Below are 25,695 nucleotides of genomic sequence, written 5' to 3'. Positions count from 1 at the left end.
TAGGGCGCCCCTGCAGCGCAGTAACGACAGGGAAATCAGCGAAACGATCAAACGTTAACGAAACGGAAGAGATTTCGACCGCGTACGCGACGCGGGACCCTCTCCGCTCCCAGCGCAAGGTCGCTTTGCTTCCGGATGGACAGGAGGCGGCAGGCTCGAAGAAGAAGTCGGTTGTTGGTGCTTGGTCACGTCCAGGGCGGGCCCCGTTGGAGGGGGGGCAGCGGGGGCTTCCTCAACCCTCAGAACCTGTTCATCTGCAGGAGGCACAACACAGTCCCCCCTGGGATCAACGGGCGTGTCAAGCGGTGTAGTCGGCCCAGCAGAACCCGGCAGGTCAGCTATTGGGGATGAAGGACCGACACGCGCGTCAACATAGGGTTTAAGTCGCGAGGAATGAACATACCACCGACGTTTTCCATATTGAACGCGGATACTTTGCGAGTTCCGAACATCAACGAGCATCACAGGCCCCCGCCATGGCCTGTGCAGTTTAGGGGATGTGCCCGCCGGTACCTGGGGGCAGTGGAGCCACGCCAGGTCTCCCACTGACCAAGGCATGCGAGTATGCGATCGACGCGCGTACCATTCGTTCCTTGCCTGAGCACGGGCCGTCGCACACCGGGCAGCCTCTCGCGCCTCTGTTACTCGTTCAAGCGAGTCACGCACGTGGTCAGGCAGGGAGCGGGACGGTTGTTTACTCGGCGTACCCAGTTGCACATCGATGGGTGGAACATTTTCACGGCCATACATCAAAAACAATGGTGAGTATCCCGTGGACGTGTGCGGAACCATGCGGTATGCCGCTAAGACGCCTGGTATGTGCAGGTCCCAATCGGTTTGCTTTTCACTGACCGTGTGACAAAGCATAGCCAAAAGGGTACGGTTGAATCGTTCCACCATACCATCTGTTTGTGGATGGTATGGGGAGGTGCGAACTTTCTTTTTACCTAGCGCGTCACAAACTTCCCTAAGCAATTTAGAGGAGAAATTCCGGCCTTGATCTGTGAGCAGCCTTTCAGGTGACCCCTTGTCCATGACATACCCGTTCAAGAAAGCGTCGGTGATGGATGCTGCCGTTTGGTCGGGCAGAGGCCAGGCCATCGGCCATCGAGAAAAATATTCCACCCCGACCAGAAGGTATTTATTGCCCCTAGCCGACGGGGGAAACGGCCCCAGAATGTCGAGAGCCACTAATTCGTTGATACGGGACACTTCAATGGAACGCAACGGTGGTACATAGTGGTTCCGAGGCGGCTTCCTCTTCGCACAATCATGGCACGAGCGGACAAAATCATTGATGTCTGCCGTCATACCGGCCCAGAAAAAATCCTTTTGCATCGCGGCCACAGTCTTTTGGACGCCGAGGTGCATCAACTTATCAGCGTGCAGAGCACGGAGCAGGTCGTAGCGAAGCGAAGTAGGCACCACCAAGTGTGGTTGGTCAGACACCCCGTCGGTACACATTAACAATCCCGACTTACCCCGGAACATCTGCCACTTCCAGCCCGCCAATTGCGATTTCTGTTTCCCAACCAATTTACGTAGCGGAGACAGCGAGGCATCGGCCTCCTGCTCGCGCAACCAGACCGCGTGCGGCAGCCGTAAGGTATCATCGGTGTCCACCGACACCTGCTGGTCCTCCTCCTTCGCTTTCGCCCCTGCGTCGTCCTCATTCGCTATCGCCCCCATAGCTGGGCAAGGCGACGTGGGCGGTGCGGCGCAGCGGTGCGTGCCCGTCAGGCAAGTGCACGGAGGAACGGGCGGCAGCCTTGAGAGCGCATCAGCGTTCGCGTGACGGGCCCCCTTTCGGTATGTTATATCGAAGGAAAATTCCTGTAACGATTCCAACCACCGGGCCAATTGGCCTAACGGCTGATCCAATTTGAGGGAATATTGCAAAGCCGCATGATCAGTGCGGACCAGGAATTTCCGTCCATACAGGTATGGCCGGTACAATCGAACAAAATGGACAATTGCCAAAAGTTCCCGTCTTGTCACGCAATATCGCGTTTCCGCAGGGGACAGAACCCTGCTGCCGTACGCCACCACCCTCTCAACCCCGTCCTTACGTTGCGACAAAACGGCCCCAATGCCGATATCACTAGCATCCGTATCAAGGATGAACGGCTGCTAAAAATCTGGGTAATCTAACGTAGGCGCCGAGGCGAGGTGGTCCCGAAGTGCCATAAAGGAACTTTCTTCCTCCGCCCCCCATTTAAACCTTTGATTTTTGCCAGTCAGAACATGTAATGGTTTTGCCAACGTCGCAAAGTTCTTAACGAAGCGGCGATAATAGGAAGCGAATCCAATAAACCGCCGAACATCACCCACCGAGGTGGGTGTGGGCCACTCACGTACACACTTCGTTTTCAGAGGGTCAGTGGATACACCGTCCGAACTGACAATATGACCCAGGTAACGGACGGAGTGTTGCAGAAGGTGGCATTTCCTCGGTTTAAACTTAAAGTCAGCCGCACGCATTCTTTGAAAAACTGTCTCAAGGCGTTGGAGATGTTCCTCGAACGTGCGGCTAAAGACAATTATATCGTCTAGATATATGAGGCACGTTTCCCACTGCAGTCCCGCCAACACCAATTCCATGAGCCGCTGAAACGTGGCCGGAGCCGGGTTCAGGCCCATCGGCAACCGATTAAATTCAAAGAGGCCTTGCGGCGTGCGGAATGCCGTTTTGGCTTTTGACTCGTCATCGAGGGGAAGCTGCCAGAAGCCCGAGGACAGGTCAAGGGTGGAAAAGAATTTAGCACCCGATAAAGCATCCAATGAGTCATCCATCCTCGGTAAGGGGTACGCGTCCGCTGCCGAAATTTTGTTCAACCGGCGGAAATCAACGCAAAACCTCGTACCACCATCTTTCTTTTTAACCAGAGCGACGGGCGCGCCCCAAGGGCTGTTGGATGGCGAAATAATATCCGCCGCCAGCAATTAATCTACTGCCCCACGCATGTGTTCCCTTCCCGCCGGGCTCATGCGGTGAGGGTGCATACAGACAGGAGGCGCCGCACCGGTTTCAATATGGTGCGACAAAAGCGACGTGCGGCCGAGATCCAAATCGTTTCTGCTGAACACATCAGCGTACTGCAGCAACAGCGAACACAAGGCGTTCCTATGGTCATTTGACAAGGAAGAATTTTCTCCGCATAAATCTGCGATCCAACGTTCTTGTGAACGATCATGCGGAGGCCCATCCACGGGCATCCGAGCGCGCGGCGGTTTGTCACAAGAGGCGAAATCGGTAGTGGCGTGAGCCAGCACCGATCCCTCCGGAACAACAACGCGGTCAGGTCCCCCATTCAAGACCTGTATGAAGGGTGCCTGACCTGGGCGCACGATCGTTTGTGCCGCCGCCAAAGAAAAATATTTCGATACGGAATTCGATGGGGATAATAGCACGCCCTTCGCACCCCTTCCCATTTGAAGTGGTTTTCGGTAACGCAGCGGGATAAGCATTTGCGCTCCCGATGGAACCTCCACCGTAGCCGCAACTACAGCAGTAACTGCGTTACCTGTAGGCGCCTTGGCCAGCAGGGAAGGCAGGAACGCCATCCTACGACCCCCCGGCATTTCCAAACAGTCCTGGTCGACCCGTATTCTCAACGGCATCCGGCGCAGGAAATTCGTACCCAACAAGCATGGAACAGCTAGCGAGCGAGAAATTAACACAGGTCCTGCTGCAGTAATATTTCCGATAGCGATGCTCACATCCACCTGTCCGCAGACACCCATGCTCCCCCCATTGGCGGCAACACACGCATCATTAACCTTGCGTATCCGCGACGCAGGAATGGACAACAAATGAAAAATAACATCTGAAATGATGGTGGCCGATGCGCCAGTGTCCACCAAGATACGGACGTCAACGCCGTCGATGGTACCTCGTACCGTCGACGAGCCCGACGCCGCAGCCACAATCCTGCGAGCCCATTTCTTCCACTGTGTAGCAGAGCATGTCAATGGAGCAGGAGAAGTAAAATTATCCTTAGGAGTGTAAGAATGAGTGCGAGTGGATGAGTGATGTGACACGACCTGCCGGGTGTCCGATTTGTGCCGACTCGCCCGAGGTTGTTGCAGCTCCGCAGCAGGTAGAGGAGATGGAGGTCCCCTTGGCGGAGGAGGCGACAGCAGAGGTCGGCAGCGGCAGTCACGGGCGAAGTGGCCCCGTCTGCCGCACTTGAAACACGCGGCCGACGTCGGCCGGTGGTCGGACGACCCGGCCCTCGCACGCGGCCGGCCCGTGTAGTCGCCCTGCTGGTCGCGCAGCCGCCGTCCCGGAATCCTATGCGGGACAGCAGCAGCCAGCATGTCGTCGTCGCCCGAGTCGTCGGAGCAGTGGACAACCAGTCGCGGAGACCACCCCAGAGGCGGCCCGTCGATCTCGGGTTTCCCCGTCCACGCCGCCATCTGGTCCCAACGCTTGATATTAAACTTAGCGTCCAGGCCGCGCGCCACCCACCGCGATGAAAGCGGTTCGTGGCCGCACACTGGTAGAGAGATGTTGAGCTCCCAGCGCTTCTTCCTCCGTCCAGTTGACAGATCTAAAAGCTGACGCGAAGCGCCACGTAAAAGCACTCCAATCGCCCCCGGCGATAAATTCTTTTATTTGTGGAAGGCGATGTCCGCGGTGGCAGGCGCGTGCCGCGGGCGTCTCCGGCTGCCGTTCCCGCTCTCCGATCGGTGCAGACAAAATGGCGTCCGGCGGCCGCGTGGTGGTAGGCGCGCCCAAAATGGCGGGCGACGACTCCGGCGCAGCCGCCCCACCCAAGACGACGGCGTCCTCCCGCGTGGCAGGAGCAATGGTGGGTCCCGCTTCCATAGCAGGACCCCTTCCCGCGGCATCCAGCTGATCGGCGATCTGAAGACCCACGGCTGGTGAGGACGCCACCGCGGTCACCAGGCTTAGCAGAATGTCACGCAATGACTCAATCTGCTCCGCCATCAGCCGCCATTCGTCTCTCGGTCCTGCGGTGGTCGCATCCTCCCCCGGTCGACGCTGAGAGGCGTCGAGGCGAGCGTCATCAGCCGGCGGCACCAGGGCTGTAGCTCCCAACAGCTCATCTTCATCCGTCTCGACCTCTTCCTCCGATAGAGGCACGGGCAGGTTCTTTTTTCTGGGGTGCTTAGACATCTTGACGATCGTCCAAACAGTCGCAGAATTACTTCTGACACCAGTGTAATAATCCTTCGTGAGACGGCTTCGGAATCAGTCCTTTTATTTCCACTCCACAATACACTTTGCTCACTCACTCTCTGTTGCTGGCAGACAACGGAGAGAGGACAGACTTCGCACTAAGTCCCCACCGCGCACGTGGCACCCAGAGCCCCCGTCCGCACGTGACCCTGCTCTTGTCAGTTTCAGTCTGCTCTCGATCGTTCTCTCTCACTCGCTCTTAATACCTTCGTCACGTGGTTCCCCCAGCCAATCGTTCATGGACAGCTTCGACCATTCTCGATGGTTCCCTGTCAATCCCGGGACCACGCCCCTCATCCGGCTCCCCATTAGCTGGGGCCCCGAATGGCTAGGCCAATCACTCCTGATGACCTGTCGTGATCACGCCTGGGCCATGGTCCCTATCTCAACCCTTATTGGCTACAAGCAGGACCGGCAAGCCAATCCCCACGTGAACCCTCTATGGCTGTTATTACACAAGTAAAGATTGTGATAAAATATAATATAAAATCTTAGCTCTTTAATTCTAGAACACAAGAGATGACTTGAAGGGATATTACAGGTAATGCAGGGAAAACGTTTCGTCACGCATCCAAACGTAGAGACAGTGCATGGACTAGCGACCACGAATGGTTAACTTCAGGTGTGGAGACATTATAGGAGACGAGTGGTAACAACAGAGACAGTATATACGACTAGTAACCACACCAGGCCAGGAAACAGAGGGGAACGATTGAATATTCAGGAACCTGCGAGAGAGTTTGAGAAGTGGGTCATGGGCAGGAGTGGTTGCATGGGCCACGCTGGAGGATAAAAGCGGGCGAGAAGCGGGGTTCTGGGCTGCCGTGGGGATCGGGGTCGATGCTGTCATCATTGCCATCGCTGTCGGCACTGCGTCGTCAGTCATCGCTATATAGTCCGTCGTTGCTGTATAGTCAGTCGTCGTTATGTCCTCAAGTCGTGACTGTGTCATCGAGCCGACGCTGTGAAAATGTCAAGAAATAAATAAACCCTCTAAAGTCAGTTTCTCTGACGTCATTACATAAGTGAAGTTGAGTTGGAGAATAGTTGAAACACTTATTTAATTCACCAATGCACAGCAACACTCGTTCCAAACCAACCCCGAACACATGTCCCACAGCCCCTTTTAACCTCTCCGCCCTTGCTCCCAATACACATCCACGTCTGGTACGCCTCTGGACTGGGTAACGTCATTTGCCCTTTAACCCCTGACCCCCGTCCAGCGTATTCCCGCGCATGTGATTGGTGCATATTCGTGAGAGCGGAGATGTCATGTCTGCTTGGTGCGTGTGAGGAAGGGTGGCTCACAGATCCCTTACATCACCCCCCTTCTTCCTTGAGACCAAGCCGTCCTCGGCTCAACAAATGTATGCCTCGGCCGTTCAAAATCAACTGCGGCCGGGTGTATGTGTAATATAGTAATTACGGCGGGAGACCACTTGACGGGTAGCACACTTTTATTAACGTTCACTTAGCCACAACGACACGTGTAGCCAACTACAGCCTACGCTACGCGTTCCACTCGGCTACACACACGCGGGCTCTCCGGCCCCGTAGCTTCCAGGGGAACTCCCAGACCAACCCGACTGGGGTATGGGTCCCGACCACTGGGTCCCACGGCCGGCCCTCACACGGACGTCCGGCCCCGGGTCCCACGGTCCCGCCTCTGAACCACACAGGGTCCCGGCCCTTACAAGGACATGGGGGCTAGGGGTCTCAGGGCCCTATCTCTTCCTCCTCCGTCTTCTGTCTTCACTGGTTACCAACTCTCCGAGTGCTGCTGCGCATCACCCTAAATAGTCCTCCGCTCCAGGGGGCGGGGCCTATGCGGACCTTGATGTGGACATCTGCCTGCGGACTGCGATGTAGCCACACCCGACCCGCTCTCACACGATCCCCCCCCCTTGTCAGCACGCACCGCCACTACACCACGCGATGTAGTCACACCCGACGCGCTCTCACACGATCCCCCCCTGCCAGCGCGTACCGCCACTACATATGCAATCCAAACGATAACAAAAATTGAGTGAAATGAAGCAGTAACACAACACATGAAAAAAATTAACACAACACACGAATGAAATAGTGCAATAAAGTAAAAGTAACAAGACAATTTCCCCCTCCGTCTCCTTGTTAACAAGAGTGCCGCCTCTGTCGCCGACCTCCCCCATGATCCGATCCCTCGACCAAACACAACAGGGTTGCACGGATGTCCGTGTCCACAGCTGCGACGAGGCATGCGTGAGCGTGAGTGGGTCACGGGCCCCCGTCCTGTGGCCAAGTCCTCTGCTGCCGCTGTCTTCAGCCATGGACAGCAACTGTCGGACGTGAACATCTGAGCACAGCTGACTCCGCAGGGAAGAGGGCACCACCAGAACTTTCCAATTCAAAGTCGCATCCTAGTGCATCAACAAACCTTCCCACATGAGGAAAAACTTCCCTGATGTGGGGAGATCTTCAGCGCGTGCCGTCTCTGCCAGCCGGCGAAACGGTGCCAAAGATGCGTCTGCCTGCTACCGGTCCCTCCATTCCCGTAGGGTGAGCCCCAAATCACTATTAAGTGATACCGTCGGCCACGGCCGGTCCGTGTCCCCGGCGGAAACCGGCACCACGATCTCGGGTTGCGCCGCGGCCGGCGGACTACAGCGCTCGAATCTGTCGCCGCAAGCGCACTTATTGGGGGCTGCCAGTCTGGACAAAGCATCGGCGTTCGTATGCCTGACTCCTTTCCAATGCACCACCTGATATGTGTACTCCTGCAGGTGCTCCAACCATCGGGCCATCTGACCGGTCACTTGGTCAATGCGGAGTAAGTACTGCAATGCCGCATGATCCGTCCAAACCGTAAATTCGCGGCCGTACAGGTAGGGCCGAAACTGCTGCACAAAGTGGACGACGGCAAGCAGTTTGCGGCACGTGACGCAATACCGCTGCTCGACCTGCGACAAGACGTGACTTCCATAGGCAATGACAACCTCTCTCCCCTCCTGAACCTGGGAGAGAACGGCCCCAATGCCCACGTCGCTCGCATCCGTGTCCAGCAGGAAGGGAATCGTAAAATCGGGGCATGCCAGGGGTGGCACTTCTGTCAACCGCTGGCGCAGTGTCAAGGACACGTCGGTCTCTGGCTGACCCCAATGAAACGACTGTCCCTTCGCCGTGAGCGCATGCAAGGGCTTAGCGATGGTTGCAAAGTTCTCGATGAAACAGTGGTAATAGGAAACAAACCCCACGAATCTGCGGACTTCAGGCACGGACGTGGGTGTTGGCCAATAACGGACGCATGCCATTTTGTCGGGATCCATCGCAACCCCCGACGCGTTTACGACATGCCCCAGGTATTTAACGGAGGAGCGAACCAAATAGCACTTGGAGGGTTTTAATTTGAGCTTGGCGTCCCGGATTTTCGAAAACACTTGTCGCAACCGGGTTAAGTGCTCCTCGAATGTGCGAGCGAACATGATCACATCATTGAGATAGATGAGGCACGACTCCCACTGCAATTCAGCGAGCACCAGCTCCATCAATCGCTGGACAGTGGCGGGAGCCGTCTGTAAACCCATCGGCAAACAGTTGAATTGAAAAAGACCTTGAGGCGTTTTGAAAGCCGTTTTTGATCTGGATTCGGCATCTAATGGTAGCTGCCAGAATCCTGCCAAAAGGTCTAGCTTGTGGAAATGTTTTGCTTCTGCGAGGGCATCTAATGAGTCGTCTATGTGAGGGAGCGGGTAGGCGTCCGCCAAGGTAACTTTATTAATCCGCCTGAAGTTAACGCAAAACCGCAAGGATCCATCCGATTTCTTCACCAATACAACCGGTGCCCCCCACGGACTTGTCGATGGCGATTTGATGTCTGACTCCATCATCTCATGCACTGCCTGCCGCATATGCTCCTTCTCCCTAGGACCCATCCTATAGGAGTTCTGCCGAATAGGTGGCGCATCGCCCGTGTCGATTTGATGCTCCATCAGCGTCGTGCGACCAACATCATAGGGACCCTGACTGAACACGTCTACAAAGTTACTCAACAAAGTCCTGAGCTCCTCCGCTTCCCTTGCCAACAGATCTGTGTTCTGTGCTAGGAGCGCGTCTATCCATGACGTGTCCTCTGCGCCGACCGACGGGCCGTCCAATTGCACATAGTTGACGGTGTGCGCCTCAGGGTTCGAATGCATGGGACTGACATTTGCGAACAAGGTCCCCTCCTAAATTGTAACGGGGGTGTCGGCCGTGTTGAGGACCTGCATGAACAGAGGCAGATTTTTGCGCACGAGCGTGTCAGCTGCTGCTAAGCAATGGCGACCCACCACCAACGATACTGCGGAGACAATAAGCGGTGCATCCGACCAGGAAGTGACGAGCGGGGTGCGATATCGGAGCGGCACCGAGGCCTGGGCACCAGGCGGGATCGAGACCATAGTCCTGACCAGCGCCTGAACTCGTGGAAGCTGCTTCGGTTCACCGTCTGGGCGCAAGAAATACAAGTGACCCCCGACGGGGTCTCGACTCAGCCTACGTCCGTCAGAATGCGCAGAGGCATGAGACTCAGCAGGTCCTTGCCCAGTAAGCAGGGAACAGTGAGCACACTGGAGACCAGTACCGGAGCACGTACCTCCAGCTCCCCGATGCGAACCGGCACTACTACTTGGCCCACTATCCCCATACTTCCCCCATTTGCGGCTATGTACCTGGCCTGCACTGGCGCGAGACGACGCTGTCCCTCTGGTAACAAGTCAAAGATACGCAGGGATATGATGCTGGCCGACGCACCCGTGTCGAACAACACGCGGACGCGAACCCCTGCCACCGAGCCTACCAACATGGACGTCCCCCTCGTGGCCGCCACCACCCTTCTGGCCAACCGACGCCACTTTTTAACCATGTCCGGCCACGGGCCCGGACCGTCAGCGGGAATCTGAGCCGCCGCCCATGAGGAATGAGATGCGTGATGGGGTGAACATGGCTTGCATGGTTCCGGCCGGGTGTCCGAGGTGTCAGCACTCGCCTGAGTCGGAACAGCCGCGGACCGAGGCTGACGATCCCGGTTGGTTGTCCCTGGCCCACTCGTCCTGCTGCGGCATCCGCGGGCGGTGTGTCCCTCCCGGCCGCAGTGGTAGCAGATGATGTCGTCGTTGACCCGAGGATGATCTCCTGCCTCGCGAGGTGCCCATCACCGGGGTCGGCGCTCCGCTTCCCGCGGGATCCTCGGATACTGCCACAGGGCTGCCACCGTCTCTCCCTCGGCCTCCTCCGCCGGCGGCGCGTGTCAGGTTGGAGGCCGTGGCCGCTCCTCGATGTTACCGTGATCAGACGCAACGTGCCACAGCTCACGCGGGTCTCGCCATCTTCTCGTGTGCGTAAAGATGGCGTGCGACCCATAGCGAGGTGCGGACTTCCTCCTCCACCACTAACAGCATCGATCCCACCTTCCTTGCCATGGCAAGGAGTCGCTCTGCCACCAGCGAGTCCAAGGCCAGCTCGTTGAGCCGCGGGAATGCGGCTTCTGCCATGGCCAACAGTTCTGTCCTGAAAACCAGGAGCGATTCGGATGCTTCACGCTGGCAGTCTTGAAACCTCTGGCGCACACCGGACTGAGGATCGAACACGTCCGCCATCTCCTTGTAGACACCCTGCAGGGTTCCTCGTTTTTCAGCCGGAATCCGGTCGAACACCACCAGCGCGGGATCGTCCAACACAGTGGGCAGCATCGTCAGGGCTTGCTCCTCTGTCCACCTCATTGCCCGGGCGGCCATCTCAAACCGGCGGATGAAAGCACGCCATTCTCCCGATCTGGACGCGAACTTCTGTATCGCGCCCAGCTGGTGGCTCCATCCTGATCCTTCCTCCGCATGCTGCCTCGGCTGAGGTTCCGGCTGCATCTCGCCCCCGGTTGCCGCTGCTGACAGAGGATCTCGGGAGGACAGACTCGAGTGTTCTCCCAGGTCCCGCGCGGGACGCACGGTCAGTGGCGTCGCTGATGCTGCTCTATCCCCGGAGAGATGCTGCGGATTGCCTGGTCGGGAAGGCTGACTGTTGGCCCCGTCTCCTCGCTGGGGGGATGTTGCGGCTGAGGTTCCCACCGCTCGTTCGAGCTCAGGACCCAGCCGGCTAAGCAGCGCGGTGACTGCCTCCAGCAACAGATCCATCCTCTGATCTCTCGAGGATGATCTGCGGTGGCGGCGGCACTGTGTCTGCACCGCCGGATTGGTGGAGGAAGGTGGCCACACGGGATGAGCAGCTGCGACGGATCTCGTCGATGAGCCGGGAGACGAATCCCGACTCGTCCATTCCGTTTCGGAGCAGATCTCATCCTGGGCACTTAGTGTCTTCTTGCTGTGTCTCCCCCCTTGGGTTCGTGCGTCGGTTGAGGCGAGACATCCCACTGCTGCCACCAGATGACGAGGAGTCGGAGAATAGTTGAACCACTTCTTTAATTCACCAATGCACAGCAACACTCGTTCCAATCCAACCCCGAACACACGTCCCACAGCCCCTTTTAACCTCTCTGCCCTTGCTCCCAATACACATCCACGTCTGGTACGCCTCTGGACCGGGTGACATCATTTGTCCTTTAATCCCTGATCCCCGTCCAGTGTATTCCCACGCGTGTGGTTGGTGCATGTTCATGAGAGCGGAGATGTCGTGTCTGCGTGGTGCGTGTGCGTAAGGGTGGCTCGCAGATCCCTTACACAAGTATACAGTAGACAATGCATACATAATGAAATGTTAAAACTGGTTTCACTTGCATTGCAGTTTGCATTCATTGTGATGTATTAATTCCTGAATCTTGGTGTCGTGCACATAAGGCAACCGATAATTATGCAATTGCGTATACTTTTAATATTTCTGCAAGGAAATGGGTCTGAGCCTGTTTGCTATCAACCACATGGATTTATATTCTAACTAAATATATGACATACAAGAGAGCATTTCATCATATAGAGAACTTGACGCCTTTGACTAGTGGAGCTTGCGACGGAGACTTCACATTCACTCTGCGAGCTTTTCTCAAATACCGGAGTCCATCGATGAACAGCAGGACAGCCGCTTTCTGAAGCAGTCACAGCCAGGAGGATTTGGCTCTGTGGATACATTACATAGGCTGACATGTTGGCTCATCACACCAGAGCTCTGCGTGGAATCATTGATGGCCTTCCTCGCTATTGGAGGTGGCCCAGGGGCAGGCAGAGGCTGACCTGGACGCACAATTGAGGCCGATCTCAGGCATTCTAATCTAGGTGGCCTGCTCTTGGCATGGTGTGGAACCCAGGACAGGGTTGTATCATGAGCATCGCTATGCACCAGCATGCTAACTATTGATTTGTATCCTCCATCGAGTCACCTTGTGATGGTAATAATAATTTACACCAGTTTAACACTTTTGCGACTAATATTATATTATCCAAAATTGAGGTTTTTTGGGGTTAGATCGTGAAAATATAAATGTGTCATTAAACCCGCCACCACCCAACACAGCCAATTAGTAAAGTTTGTCACTTAAACAAAACATCCCAATTAGTTACTAGTTCAGCACACCGGTGTGTTGGAGAGTAAACCCACAACATTTACAATTCGAGTATGACGTTTCACCAGTAATTTCAACCAGCTACATCAGGCCACAGTCAAAATTGTGGAGAAATCCTCCGGTTTTGGTGTTAAGTAGAGAGATACATGCGATGTCATTGGTTGGGTTATTCACAGTTAATCAACATACATAATTTACATGTATGTACGTTATGTTTGTGCACAAAAAACCTCTTTCGGATAATTTACACCCTTTGTGAAACGAGTGTAACATTGAGGCCTTTCCACAACCGACAAGCAAGCAGATTGCTTAACAATACTTTACCAAGTTGGTCAATGTGGGTTGGTGAAGACAGCCCTGCACCCATTCGTAAATTACTCACCAAACAGTTTGATGACCACCACACCACCACTGCCCTACCTGGTGATCACCATCATGACGATCCATGGGCAGATAGCTCGTAGTGTCTACTGTCCGCATCGTCATTGGTTTCCACTTTCCTGTCTCTGTCTTGTGCCAATATGCTCTAGTAGTGCCACATCTTTCTGGCACCAATCTTTAATGTCATCAATCCATTCTCTGTGCGGTCTTACTCTCTTTCCGGTTCCTTCCATACTTCTGAACAACAAGACACCTTCCATTTGCCTGTTGTTTTCCTTACTGCATGTGTTTATCTAGTGCCAGTTTATTTCTCATCACTGCTGCATCGTAAGATCTTCTTCTGTGTACCATATTTTTATTACTTCTACGTTGGTCACTCTTAGATGCAGTACCCTTCTGTAAAAATACATTTCGAGTACCAATATCTTATATCTGTCAGTATTTTTAATGTCCATTTCCCGCAAGCATAAAAAGCTGTACTGGACACGCATGTTCTTAAGAAGTTTAGTTTGGTCTTGTAGCTGATTTGCTTCCGAACACCATTAATTCTCAGTCCTGCATTCTATCCTAACGTATTCAGCATATGAACACTTTGCTGCAGTACAATGCAGCTTTTTTTCCATTGGATCTATGTTGTCCGCGAATCTATATTCATTCTCCTTGCACAGATATATATCCTGTGTTATTGTCCTGAATGGCATATATCACTCTAAGTGTAGTGTCGTAGGTCTATTTTTCATTCTTGCTCGAGGCTTTTGTGTGTGTGTGGGTGGCATGTGTCACACACACATTCAGTCGGAAACGAGGTAGTCGCAGGAGGCACCGTCCTCCCCTTTAATTGTTGTTGAGTTCACGCCACCACTCGGGCCCCCTCTCTTCCACGACCACGCTGCCACACGACCCTGTCCACGTTGCACCGACAGCATCGACCAGTACAGCCAACTACTGTCTGGCCGCGCAATGATCGGGCGAAGGCGGCAACGTCCACAGCAACGACGAGACGAGTCCACTCCCAAAACTGGCAGCCTGGAGCTCTCACTGTCCGCTGCTTATATTCCCCTCGGCGCGGCTTTGCTCCACCCTAGCCACGCCTCCCTTCTCGAACCCACCAGAGGGTTCCAGGGGGTTCCCCACGAAGTCTACCGTGACCCTTGCCCCAGTTCCTCTGCCCTGCCTGCACACCTGTGTATATGCTCAACTACGTGCATGCTAAGTGCCCACCTGCAGTTGCAGCTGCTGTACAACAGTCAGCACTATGTCACTACACTATTAGAGGTAGAGGGAATGTAGCAATACCAGTTGCGTCAATAGGAATACCAGCAAAACTATTAGCTGGAGTCTGATCTGCTCATTCAGTCTCTAAAATCCCTTTGAAAATAACTGCAACAATGACTTGCAATATAAAGCCAAACACGAAGCCACAAATATAGTTCAATTGAAACTAATTGTCTGGGATGAAGCACACACGTATGTCAGGCTGTTGATCTATTATTGGATGATCGAACCGTAAAATGTAAATCATTTGGAGGCACGTCCTACCGGTTACTTTACGTGGTTCACGGCCTCTTACTGTTGTAAGTTGTATAAAGAAGCATCGTTTCTGGGGAGAATTACAGGTGCTGAAGCTGAAACAGAACATGTGAGCTCTGAAAAGTGGAAAGGAATTTGTGGAATTGCTCCTGGACGTTGTTGATGGAAAAACAGGCGAAACAGTAACATTAACCTCACACTTCTTCTTCCTAGCGTTGTTCCCGCTGTGGCGCAGGGTCCGATTTTTGGCATTGTCTTCTCCATTTGGCTCGGTCCAGGGCATCTTCAGGGGATGCGTTGACCGTCTTCATGTCTTCCTTTATTCGGTCCATCCATCGCTTCTTCGGACGTCCGTGTGGACGGCGGCCCTCTGGCTCAATACGCACGGCAGTCTTGGCCACTGATGACTCTTCACTTCGCATCACATGGCCGTACCACCGAAGCCTTGCCTCAAGCATCTTGTCCGCAATGGGGGCCACACCAAGTCGCTTCCGAACGTCTTCGTTCCTGACACGATCCCATCGAGTGAGCCCGAGGCTCCATCTGAGCATCCTCATCTCCATGGTGTGGAGAGCTTGTTCGTGTACAGTTGTGGCTGGCCAGCACTCGGATCCATAGAGTGCCACCGGTCAGACGATGGTCTTGTATATTTTTCCCTTCAGCCTATCTGGCATTTTCCGATCACAGAGGACTCCGGTGACTTGCCTCCATTTCATCCACGCCGCATTGACTCGTGACCTCACATTAGTCGTGATGCTACCATCTGAGCTGATGGTGGAGCCCAGGTACTTAAAGTCCGTCACTTTTTTCAGATCTTCTCCGTCAATACTGATGGTGCCGTCGGTTTGGGGGCCACACTCCATATACTCCATCTTTTTGATGTTGAACCTCATCCCGTTTTCGTCCAAACGTTCCTTCCACAGGCGCGTTTGTCTTTCCACTTCTCCTCTCTCTTCATCTGAGAGGAGGACGTCATCCGCATAGAGAATTGACCATTGGATGGGTGTGTGCAGGTCGGCAGTGATCGTGTCCATGCACAGGATAAACAGGAGTAGTGACAGGGCCGAACCTTGGTGAACTCCAACGCTGATGGGAAATGGCGGTGATATGCCCACTGCACACCTGACTGCACTGGTGACGTTCTTGTATAGGAGTTGCACCCAATGCACGTAGGTTTCAGGGACTCCATGGGATCGAAGCGAGTGCCAGATGAGGTCGTGGGGGACCCTGTCAAATGCCTTTTCAAGGTCGAGGAACGACACGTGCACAGCTTTGTTCTTCTCTCTGTGCCTCTCCAGCAGGAGCCTCGCCGCGAATATGGTGTCCATAGTGCCACATCCTTTGACGAAGCCGCATTGGTTGGGTGATAGGGTGATGCTGTTTCTAATCCTCGTGTCCAAAACTCGCTCAAAGATCTTCTTCGCATGACACAGGAGCCTGATTGGCCTGTAATTTGAGCATTCTGCCACGTCCCCTTTACCCTTCCAAATTGGAACCGTCGTGCTGGTCGACCAGGCTTCTGGGACCTCACTGGTGCTCGTGATGGTGCTGAAGAGCTGGGTAAGGAGGGCAGCACCCTGCCTGCCAAGGATCTTCCAGGCCTCAGCAGGGATATCGTCCGGGCCAGTCACTTTCCCATTCTTCATTCTATTGATAGCTTGTTCCACTTCGGTGATGGTGATAGTTGAAACCGGACCGAGGACGTGTTCAGCGCTAATAATAGGTGGGTGGGGAAATTCCTGGTTGCAGATTCCAGAGAAGTAGTCGCTCCAGCGTTGAAGGATGGCGGGCGGGTCTCTGAGAGCGCTGTGATTCTCATCCTTTATGCATTTGACCTGACCAATATCCTGAGTCGAACGATGGCGCGCCTCTGCCAGTCGATAGATCTTATTGGCACCTTCTGGAGTGTCCAGTTCGACATTCAGTTGGTCGTATTGAGCTAATTTCACCACTGCAACTACTCGCTTCGCTGCCGATTTGCAGTTTCTGTATTGTTGGTAATCCAGATCTGCGAGCGTTTGGCGCCACTTCTTGAAAGCTAGCTTCTTCTCTTTCACTGCTAGCTAAACTTCTTCATTCCACCACCATATTTGCTTGTCAATGAAGTGTTTTCCCGGCTTAGTTAGCCCCAGTGCTTCCGTTGCTGCTGTGCACAGTTGGCCGGCGAGATCTTCCCAAATCACATTCGCTGGTCGGTTGGTGTTCACGTCAATCTGATTAAAGGCGACTCTCAGCTGATCCTTGCATTCCTTCATCCGCCACCACTTAATTCGCTGCTGTCCAGTTGTTGGTGGGCGATGTCGCTGGCCAATGTCCATTTTTATGTCCATGACCAGGATGCGATGTTGTGGGGCGATGTTGTCCGATGGTATGACTTTAGTGTTTGTCACCGTTTTCAGCTTATCCCGCTTGACAAGCCAGTAATCAATTTGAGTTGATCTCCCACCACTGGCGTACGTAATGAGATGGGACGGTCTCTTCTTGAAGAAGGTGTTGGCGAGGACAAGATCATGGGCTTCCGCAAAGTCCAGGGCTCGGTTTCCCTCATCGTTCCGGGTACCATATCCTTGGCCACCATGGTTTCGAGGGTATCCATCCCGGGCGCTTCCAACGTGTCCATTTAGGTCTCCACCAATTACTAACTGCTCTTCTCCATTTATCGATTGCATGTGTCCATCAAATTGTTCCCAAAATTCCTCCTTGGTATCTGCTGGGCAGCCGGGCTGCGGCGCATAACAAGATACCACCCGGAGGCGTAGGTCGTTTGAGTCGATTTCGATGGACATGAGGCGGTCGGAAACACGGTGGACGGCCACGACGTTGTCTCGTAGATTTTGGCTGACTGCGATTCCAACGCCGTTCTTGGTGTTTCTTTCACCGTTGTAGAACAGTTTGTATCCTTCTCCAATCTCCCTGGCCTTTGTTCCACTCCACTTCGTTTCTTGGATGCATACGATGTCGATACGACGGGCCTTTAGGGCAGCTGACAATTCTCGACTTCTCCCTGTCAATGTTCCGATGTTGAGTGTTCCCAGCCGTAGTCGGACTAACTTCTTTAGCCTGCCCCATCCATGAACAGGTAGCCCTCGTCCACTTCTCGCGTCGTTTGGGCGAGGACGGCGCGCGTTTCCCCTGAGGGGTGCCCTAGCTTGTTCCAAGTTGATTTGACGTTGCCATAGATGCGACACAGAAATACTTTGGCCGGTGGGTCGCTCCATCTGACGCCAAAGACCCTCACCGTTGGTTGGAATCCAGCCGGCACCGCGTGGAGGTGGTGATGGGATTTTGCCGGCTATCCAGAAAATCTGCTATCCAGAAAATCAAGATACATTTCCACAACTACACGGTGACATTTACTTTTCTACGATTACTCCTGAACAGCTTCAATGAAGCGCAATACAGTGTTACAAACGGAGACTCTCGATCTCAACAATGGATCTGAAGTGGTTTTCAAGAGCATGGATACTTTTGTGAGTGATGATACTGCTGATCAACTTGCATTCCCAGAAGAATTATTAAAGTCTTACACCAACCGGAATGCCTCCTCATGAACTGAAACTGAAAGTAGGAGCCGTTATCATGCTACTTAGAAAAATAATGGAATTGTGAGGACTACATAATGGTATAGGACTTACTCTTACTCAAATACAAATACACATAATCTAAGCAAAAATGATCGGTGGAGCAACCTCCGACAGAGTACTTATTCCAAGAATCCCACTCATTCCATTAGACACAAATTTACCATTCAGTTTCAAATTCTAACAATTCCCCATACGATTGGCTTTTTCAATGACAATCAATAAGTCACAAGGTCAAACGTTTGACAAAAAATGCCTTTACTTACCTAAGTCTGTTTTTAGTCAAGGACAATTATATCTTGCTCGATCAAGAGTCATACCGTGTGAGTCACTTCATATAGTGCGGAAAATAACCCAGAAATTGACAATTGTGTCTTGAGATAAATCTTTGTTGAAAAAAATTAGTAAAAATTGCGTGAATGTTTCATTTAAGATCTGCTAGATCAGTGAATGTTTCACTGGGTACAGCTAGGATCATATAAAGCACTTACGAGTGGGAACACGCAGCATTCGCTCAGCCAATGAGAGCGACGCACGCGGAGCCAACCAGACCTCACCCCCCGTGATTTGATGATCAATCGATTTTGTTTTTTTAAATGTTAGCGAGGTGAGAACTCACTCGACCAGGATAGAGTTCCAGGCTCCATCTAAAAGAAACCTCACGACAGAAATATAGACTGAGGACTTCGCTAAGATCACGGATGTCTTGGAGCTGTTCTCTGAGAATGACCGCGCACTGGGAGTGTAGCAGCTCCTCCAACCTCATCTCCCACTGCTGCCATGGTAGCATGAGTACAGTATTATGCACAGTATGTCATACTTAATTAGGTTTTTATAATTAATTATTATTTTTATTCACGAAATAATGTTTACCATCTGCATTATTGGTGCTTTTACCGATACCCCAATTAAGCCCTCATATATTGGTCATCCGAAAGAAACGACGCTGATGGGAATGCAGCCCCATATATACAATGGCATAATGACCCTTTTTAGCGCTGATTTGATAAGCGCTCACTTCTTCAGGAAGCATATTGAGCATTTAGCGAGGTCTGCCGGTACTGATAAAATAATGCTGTCCAAAAAGGCCGTGGGGCCAATAGATTGTGTACAAAATACTTTTATTGGTGATGTGCAGAGATAAATCTATGAAGAAGGCGAGTCGTGTGCTTATCTGTTTGTGTAAATAATTTACAGATCCTCACCAATACACTTCTGGACGAAGGTTCCGCAACATCGCGTTGATCATTGAGGCTAGTTGGCCATATTTAGTTATGCGGGTCAGTGCAGGTTGGTGAAGGTAGAGTCAAGCACTGGCTCATATCTCACTCATCACGCAGCTCTCTAATCGTGGTGGAGGCTGGGGAGGGAGCCCAGCCTAGGCTGAGAGGCAAGTACACTCCAGTAACGTGGGGTAGCAACAGCAGCGTGGAAGGACGCGTCGCAAAAACCTAGTTTTAATTTCTGGTAATTTTAGAGAGAACAGGGAGGTACTTATTGAGGTTGCGACTGGGAATTTGGAGTTAGGAGGTTCTTAAATACTTGGCGGATTTGTTTAAAAGGAATCTTAGGATGAAGATAGTCCAGTGGTGGTCTCTAAACATATCCAGGGGGGGATAAATTGGAGGTGATGCAGAGGTTGCAATAATGTGTTGATATGGAGGCATCAAGGTCAAAGTGGGCAGCCAGGTGGTATAATGGAACAAGAGGCTAGGCGGTCGATGATTTAACAGGAGTCAAAGATGGGGAGAATGTTGGCTTGGACTATATCAAGTTGGAGCCGAGGTGATACAATTTGTTTATTTATATAGAAGATTTTGTTTATTAAACGATATGATCAATTTGAAGGGCAAGATAGCACCTAGATACCTAAAGTTATCGACCTGTTCAATGGGATGTGAGTCCAAAGACATAACGTGAAGGCAGGGTAAAATAGGTTTGGAGTAAGTGGAAAACAATGTAGCTTTTGTATTAACAGCATGGAATATGAATTTACAGATTCCATCGCATGCCCCTTGCAGGATTCCATGGTCCAGACCAAGGCTCACATCTCAGGCGAGTTCACCCGCATGAGGGTGATGCTGGATGAGGACGAGAGGGCAGCTCTGGATCGTGTGGACGTGAAGGGGCGCGAGCTGCTGTCCCGGATCGAGGAGAACATCGCTCATTACGAGCGTGAGATCAGCGAGCTGCAGGCAGCAGCCACGCGCCTGCGCGCTCTGCAGGAGGAGAGGGACTCACTCACGTTCTTGCAGGTAGAGCACTCACGGAGCCAGGGCGAGTGCCCCAGTTCACGTGTTCATTACGTTTATAAACTTGGCAGATGCGTTGCAACACAAAACACAAGATAACGCCACTTCCATTGTCAAGACAACATATAGCCCATGGGTTCTGAAAGTAAATGTAGAGTCAAGTTCACCAACTTGGATTTGTATATTGTAATAAAAATATAAACTAGCGCTGAATTAAAAAAAAAAACTATTAACACACAAATTCCTCGAGTTAATTGGTTGGTAATATATGCAGACATTGGCATTCCAAATTGTAACCGCATCATCCTGTAATGTACATCAGATTGAGGCCACTTGACACTACATTTACATTTCTTTTTACCAAATGTTTACCAACCATTAGTAATGCTGAACACGGAAGGGCTTTTAACATCAGGAAAGCCAGAAGCAGTTATATTTCAGCACTGACTGCTGATGAGTCTTTGAAATTTGAAACAAATCCCGAGATTGCTTGCCTCAACAAATGTTCACCCTGCTAACACCACGCTCTGTTTGTAAGTCACGCTCGCAGTGGATCATTATTTTGAATGTTGGTTCACAATCACTGCAACTCGATGTCAAGTGCCACGGACGCCTCTTGCCATGACATCGGGTACCGAGTGGCAACAGTTTTAGAGGCCACACCTTACTGATGAGAATCATTGAGTCCTAATTCATCCATGGCTTTGTCTTGATTACAACCAACAACACGAGGCCACGCGAATGTCTGAGTGCAGCCTCATCGCGTCTACCAATCACCGTGTGGTTAACGTGGCTGGAGGTGAACTGACTCACGCCCCCTGTGTCTGCCTCCTGCAGGTTCACCTGAAAGAGACAAACCGGTATGGACTATGAACTTGCACAGATTAACACACGGGGTGACGCCTTGTGTGGAACATGGGCTGAGTAATGATGATTATGTGTGGTGATGATGATGATGTGTGATGATGCTGTGTTATGTTGTGTGATGATGTGTGGCATGATGCTGTGTAAGACGAGGGTTGTGTGATGTTGTGTGCTGTGATGCTGTGCGCAATGATGCCGTTTGTGATGCCGTGTGTGATAATGCCATGTGTGATGATGGCAGGTGATGATGCTGTGTGTGATTATGCTGTGCGTGATGATGCTGTGTAAGACACGGGCTGTGTGTGTCACTGCTGGTTTTTGTCTCAAAGGAGAGACGCTCAGAAGGGAGATCCACCCTCATGTCCCAGCAAAAAAGACATCGCCACGATCAGCGCCCTGCAGGGAGCTGTGGTCAACCTGCTGGCATTCATGTGTGAGTTCCACGGACTCTTACCACCTGTGTGTGTGTGTTATTGTGCGTGTAATTGTGTCTTGTGTGTATGTTGCGGAGCGGTGGCATAGTGGTTAACGTGCTACAATATGAACCTGGCAACACAAATTCGATTCCCGTTCACAGCCAACACCAGTGACAATTTTCTGAACCGGTCATGAGCCTCCCCTAGGTCGACTCAGCATCAAATGACTACCTGGTGTAGTGTGTAAAAACTGCCACTTGGGAGACAAAGGCGGCCTGACGTGGTGCTGGCCACCCACCCCCTCATGTTCCATACCGGCCTTGAAGTGTCACTCGCTAACAATTCTTGCCCCACAGCCTGTTTGGGCTATACGGGGGGTCTTGTAATTGTGTCTGTTTGTATGCGTATGTGTAGATGAGCGAGAGTGAGTACGGATGTGCAATGATGATGGGATGCTCTGTGCACTGAGCTACAAACATGGCCACCTACACGTGACTCACGGCCATGGCTATCATCAATGGTGAGTGGATTCAGAACCAATTCTGAGCCTCTCCCCGATGAACCCTTGGCTTAAACGAGTACCGGGTACGTACTGTAAGCATCAGCACTGCGGACACAAAGGCGGCCTGCAGAATTCATATGGTGAAATGGCTTTTATAACTACATCAATATAAATTTAAATAATGTTGTGGCTTGGCTCTCCAACACACCGGAGTGCTGTACTAGTGACGAATTGGCATGTTCTGTTTACGTGACAACCCTTACTAGTTGTCTGTGTCGGGTAGTGGCAGGTTTAACGACACATTTATATATTTACGCGATCTAACCCCAAAAAAACCTCTTATGGATTATATAAACTTAGGGTTGATTGGTAATGCCCAAGGATCATACATCCAGACTAAGACACGTTGAAGATTTTTAGGCTTCATGTCAACAGCTTGATGCTCAGAGAGTGAAACTAAGGCATTTTAAGTATTCTTAGGTTCCCCAGTTAATGGCTGAGGCTCACAGAGCGAGATTAAGGCATAATCTTGGTCAACCTTGTCTATTAATACACGGCACGTGCAAACATCACCATTACGACTGTAATGTATTAATTAGATAATAATATATAGCACACACACGAGTGTATTTCACTATTACATACGCTCCATTGATCTTACAGGCGTGTATTATCCAGTAAGGATGCTGTTGGCCAAAGTAACCATTGTAGCAGATGAAACTACGAGTATAAGTCTTCTCTGTAATGGATGTCATCATCAGACTCGAGCCAGACTACATCACTGTAGTGATGCGTAAGATTCATTGTTAATGATGTAGGCTCATATCCAGACTAAGGCAGCCTAAGGATTCTCATTATTCATTAATAATGCTTGAGGCTGCTATATCCCTACTAAGGCATCTTAAGGATTATTGGGGTTCTATGTAAATACCCGAGGCTCACAGAGCCAGACTGGGCTATCGCTGTGGCTGACCGCGTGTATCACTGTGCAAACAGATACATTTATATTGCCCATGTATTGCAATACCTCTACGCTCACATACAGCACACACACGAGTGTAAAGTAGTATTACATGAGCTCTATTAACCCTACACGTGTGTATAATTGAGTGAGGATGCTATTGCTATTCTGCGTGTGAGTGTTTTACACAGAGACACTATGGCTGATATTCTTAGGATTCATATTCTTAGGTTTTTTCGGTAAAGTCACGTAGGTAAAACATCAAAATTAATGAAAATAAAATAAAAAAGATTTTTTTTTTCATTAATTTTGTTGTTTTACCTAGACTACATCACTGTAGTGATGCGTAAGATTTTTTTTTCATTAATTTTGATGTTTTACCTACGTGACTTTACCAAAAAAACCTAAGAATATGATTGCTTGCAGTCACGAAAGCTTCAAATCTAGAATTCTTAGGATTCATTATTAGTGCTTGAGGCAGCGTGACACAGACTCAGACACAGTTAGGATTCTTAGGGTTCCGTGTTAAAGTCTGAAGCTCTCAGCATCAACGGCACTGAGCCTTTGACACACAGGCTGTGGCTGATATTATTAAGATTCATTACACTGTGTAATAAATAAAAATTGTCCATGGGTAGTAAGTGTTATTTTATAATTGCTTATGCCTCAAAAGTACACAAAATGGCTATTATTCCCCACAAACTGGCTATTATTCCCCACAAACTTTGCTTTTGTGACCAGGACAGTGATATTTTGAAATTTACACATTTTCAATGGGAATTCCAGATAGATTCAGTGCTGAGTAGAAACTTGTAGTAACTTCTAGAACATTCAAGAACTTTCCAGTAATAAAAAAGTAGTATAAATACAGGACCCTTAAGCCCACCAGTTTCAGTTTATAGTGGTACCTCGGTATGTGTCGTTAATTCGTTCCAGAAGCTAGGACTTATACCGAAAATGACGTATACCAAACGAATTTTTCCTATAAGAAATAAAGGAAAAGGAAATAATCCGTTCCAGAGTATAAGAAATTATATTTAATATGGCATGATATACATTAATGGGGTTGTATAAAATTAGATTTAACACATTACTAAAATGCATACATAAATTAAAATAAATGCACACACGAGTGTACATCACTACACAATCACACACACGAGTGTACATCCTACACCATTACACACACACACGAGTGTACATCACTACACTATCACACACACAAGTGTACATTAATACACTATCACACACACACACACGAGTGTACATCACTACACTATCACACACACACACGAGTGTACATCACTACACGATCACACACACACACGAGTGTACATCACTACACGATCACACACACACATAGTGTACATCACTACACTATCACACACACACACGAGTGTACATCACTACACGATCACACACACACACACGAGTGTACATCACTACACTATCACACACACACACGAGTGTACATCACTACACTAACACACACACACGAGTGTACATCACTACACTATCACACACACACACACACGAGTGTACATCACTACACCATCACACACACACACACACGAATGTACATCACTACACTATCACACACACACACACGTGTACATCACTACACTATCACACACACACACGAGTGTACATCACTGCACTAACACACACACACGAGTGTACATTACTACACTATCACACACACACACACACACGAGTGTACATCACTACACCATCACACACACACACGAGTGTACATCACTGCACTAACACACACACACGAGTGTACATCACTACACTATCACACACACACACACACGAGTGTACATCACTACACTAACACACACACACGAGTGTACATCACTACACTATCACACACACACACACACGAGTGTACATCACTACACCATCACACACACACACACACGAATGTACATCACTACACTATCACACACACACACACGTGTACATCACTACACTATCACACACACACACGAGTGTACATCACTGCACTAACACACACACACGAGTGTACATTACTACACTATCACACACACACACACACGAGTGTACATCACTACACCATCACACACACACACGAGTGTACATCACTGCACTAACACACACACACGAGTGTACATTACTACACTATCACACACACACACACACACGAGTGTACATCACTACACTAACACACACACACAGTGTACATCACTACACTATCACACACACACACGAGTGTACATCACTACACTATCACACACACACACACGAGTGTACATCACTACACTATCACACACACACACACACACGAGTGTACATCACTACACTATCACACACACACACACGAATGTACATCACTACACTATCACACACACACACACACGTGTACATCACTACACTATCACACACACACGAGTGTACATCACAACACTATCACACACACACACGAGTGTACATCACTACACTATCACACACAC

At 50.8% G+C, this 25,695-nt stretch overlaps 2 protein-coding genes across 2 annotated transcripts in view; both read left to right on the top strand.

Annotated features, from left to right (window-relative positions):
* The window catches only part of LOC144733051 (E3 ubiquitin-protein ligase TRIM11-like), a 265,988-nt gene that overhangs the window by 211,114 nt on the left and 29,179 nt on the right, over positions 1-25,695 (top strand). The gene's annotated exons all lie outside the window — the stretch shown is intronic.
* The window catches only part of LOC144733243 (E3 ubiquitin/ISG15 ligase TRIM25-like), a 34,394-nt gene that overhangs the window by 2,183 nt on the left and 6,516 nt on the right, over positions 1-25,695 (top strand). Inside the window, exons 3-8 of the mRNA XM_078615031.1 lie at positions 8,071-8,260; positions 10,318-10,476; positions 11,026-11,222; positions 20,245-20,478; positions 21,313-21,335; positions 21,660-21,772. Of these exons, the coding sequence (XP_078471157.1) occupies positions 8,071-8,260; positions 10,318-10,476; positions 11,026-11,222; positions 20,245-20,478; positions 21,313-21,335; positions 21,660-21,772 (916 nt within the window). The remainder of the gene's footprint in view (positions 1-8,070; positions 8,261-10,317; positions 10,477-11,025; positions 11,223-20,244; positions 20,479-21,312; positions 21,336-21,659; positions 21,773-25,695) is intronic.

Source organism: Lampetra planeri, chromosome 45 (assembly GCF_965212315.1).
Source record: "Lampetra planeri chromosome 45, kcLamPlan1.2.h2, whole genome shotgun sequence".
In the NCBI taxonomy this organism is placed as follows: domain Eukaryota; kingdom Metazoa; phylum Chordata; class Hyperoartia; order Petromyzontiformes; family Petromyzontidae; genus Lampetra; species Lampetra planeri.
Note: the sequence above shows the minus strand (reverse complement) of the source record. Positions and strands in the feature narration are given on the sequence as shown.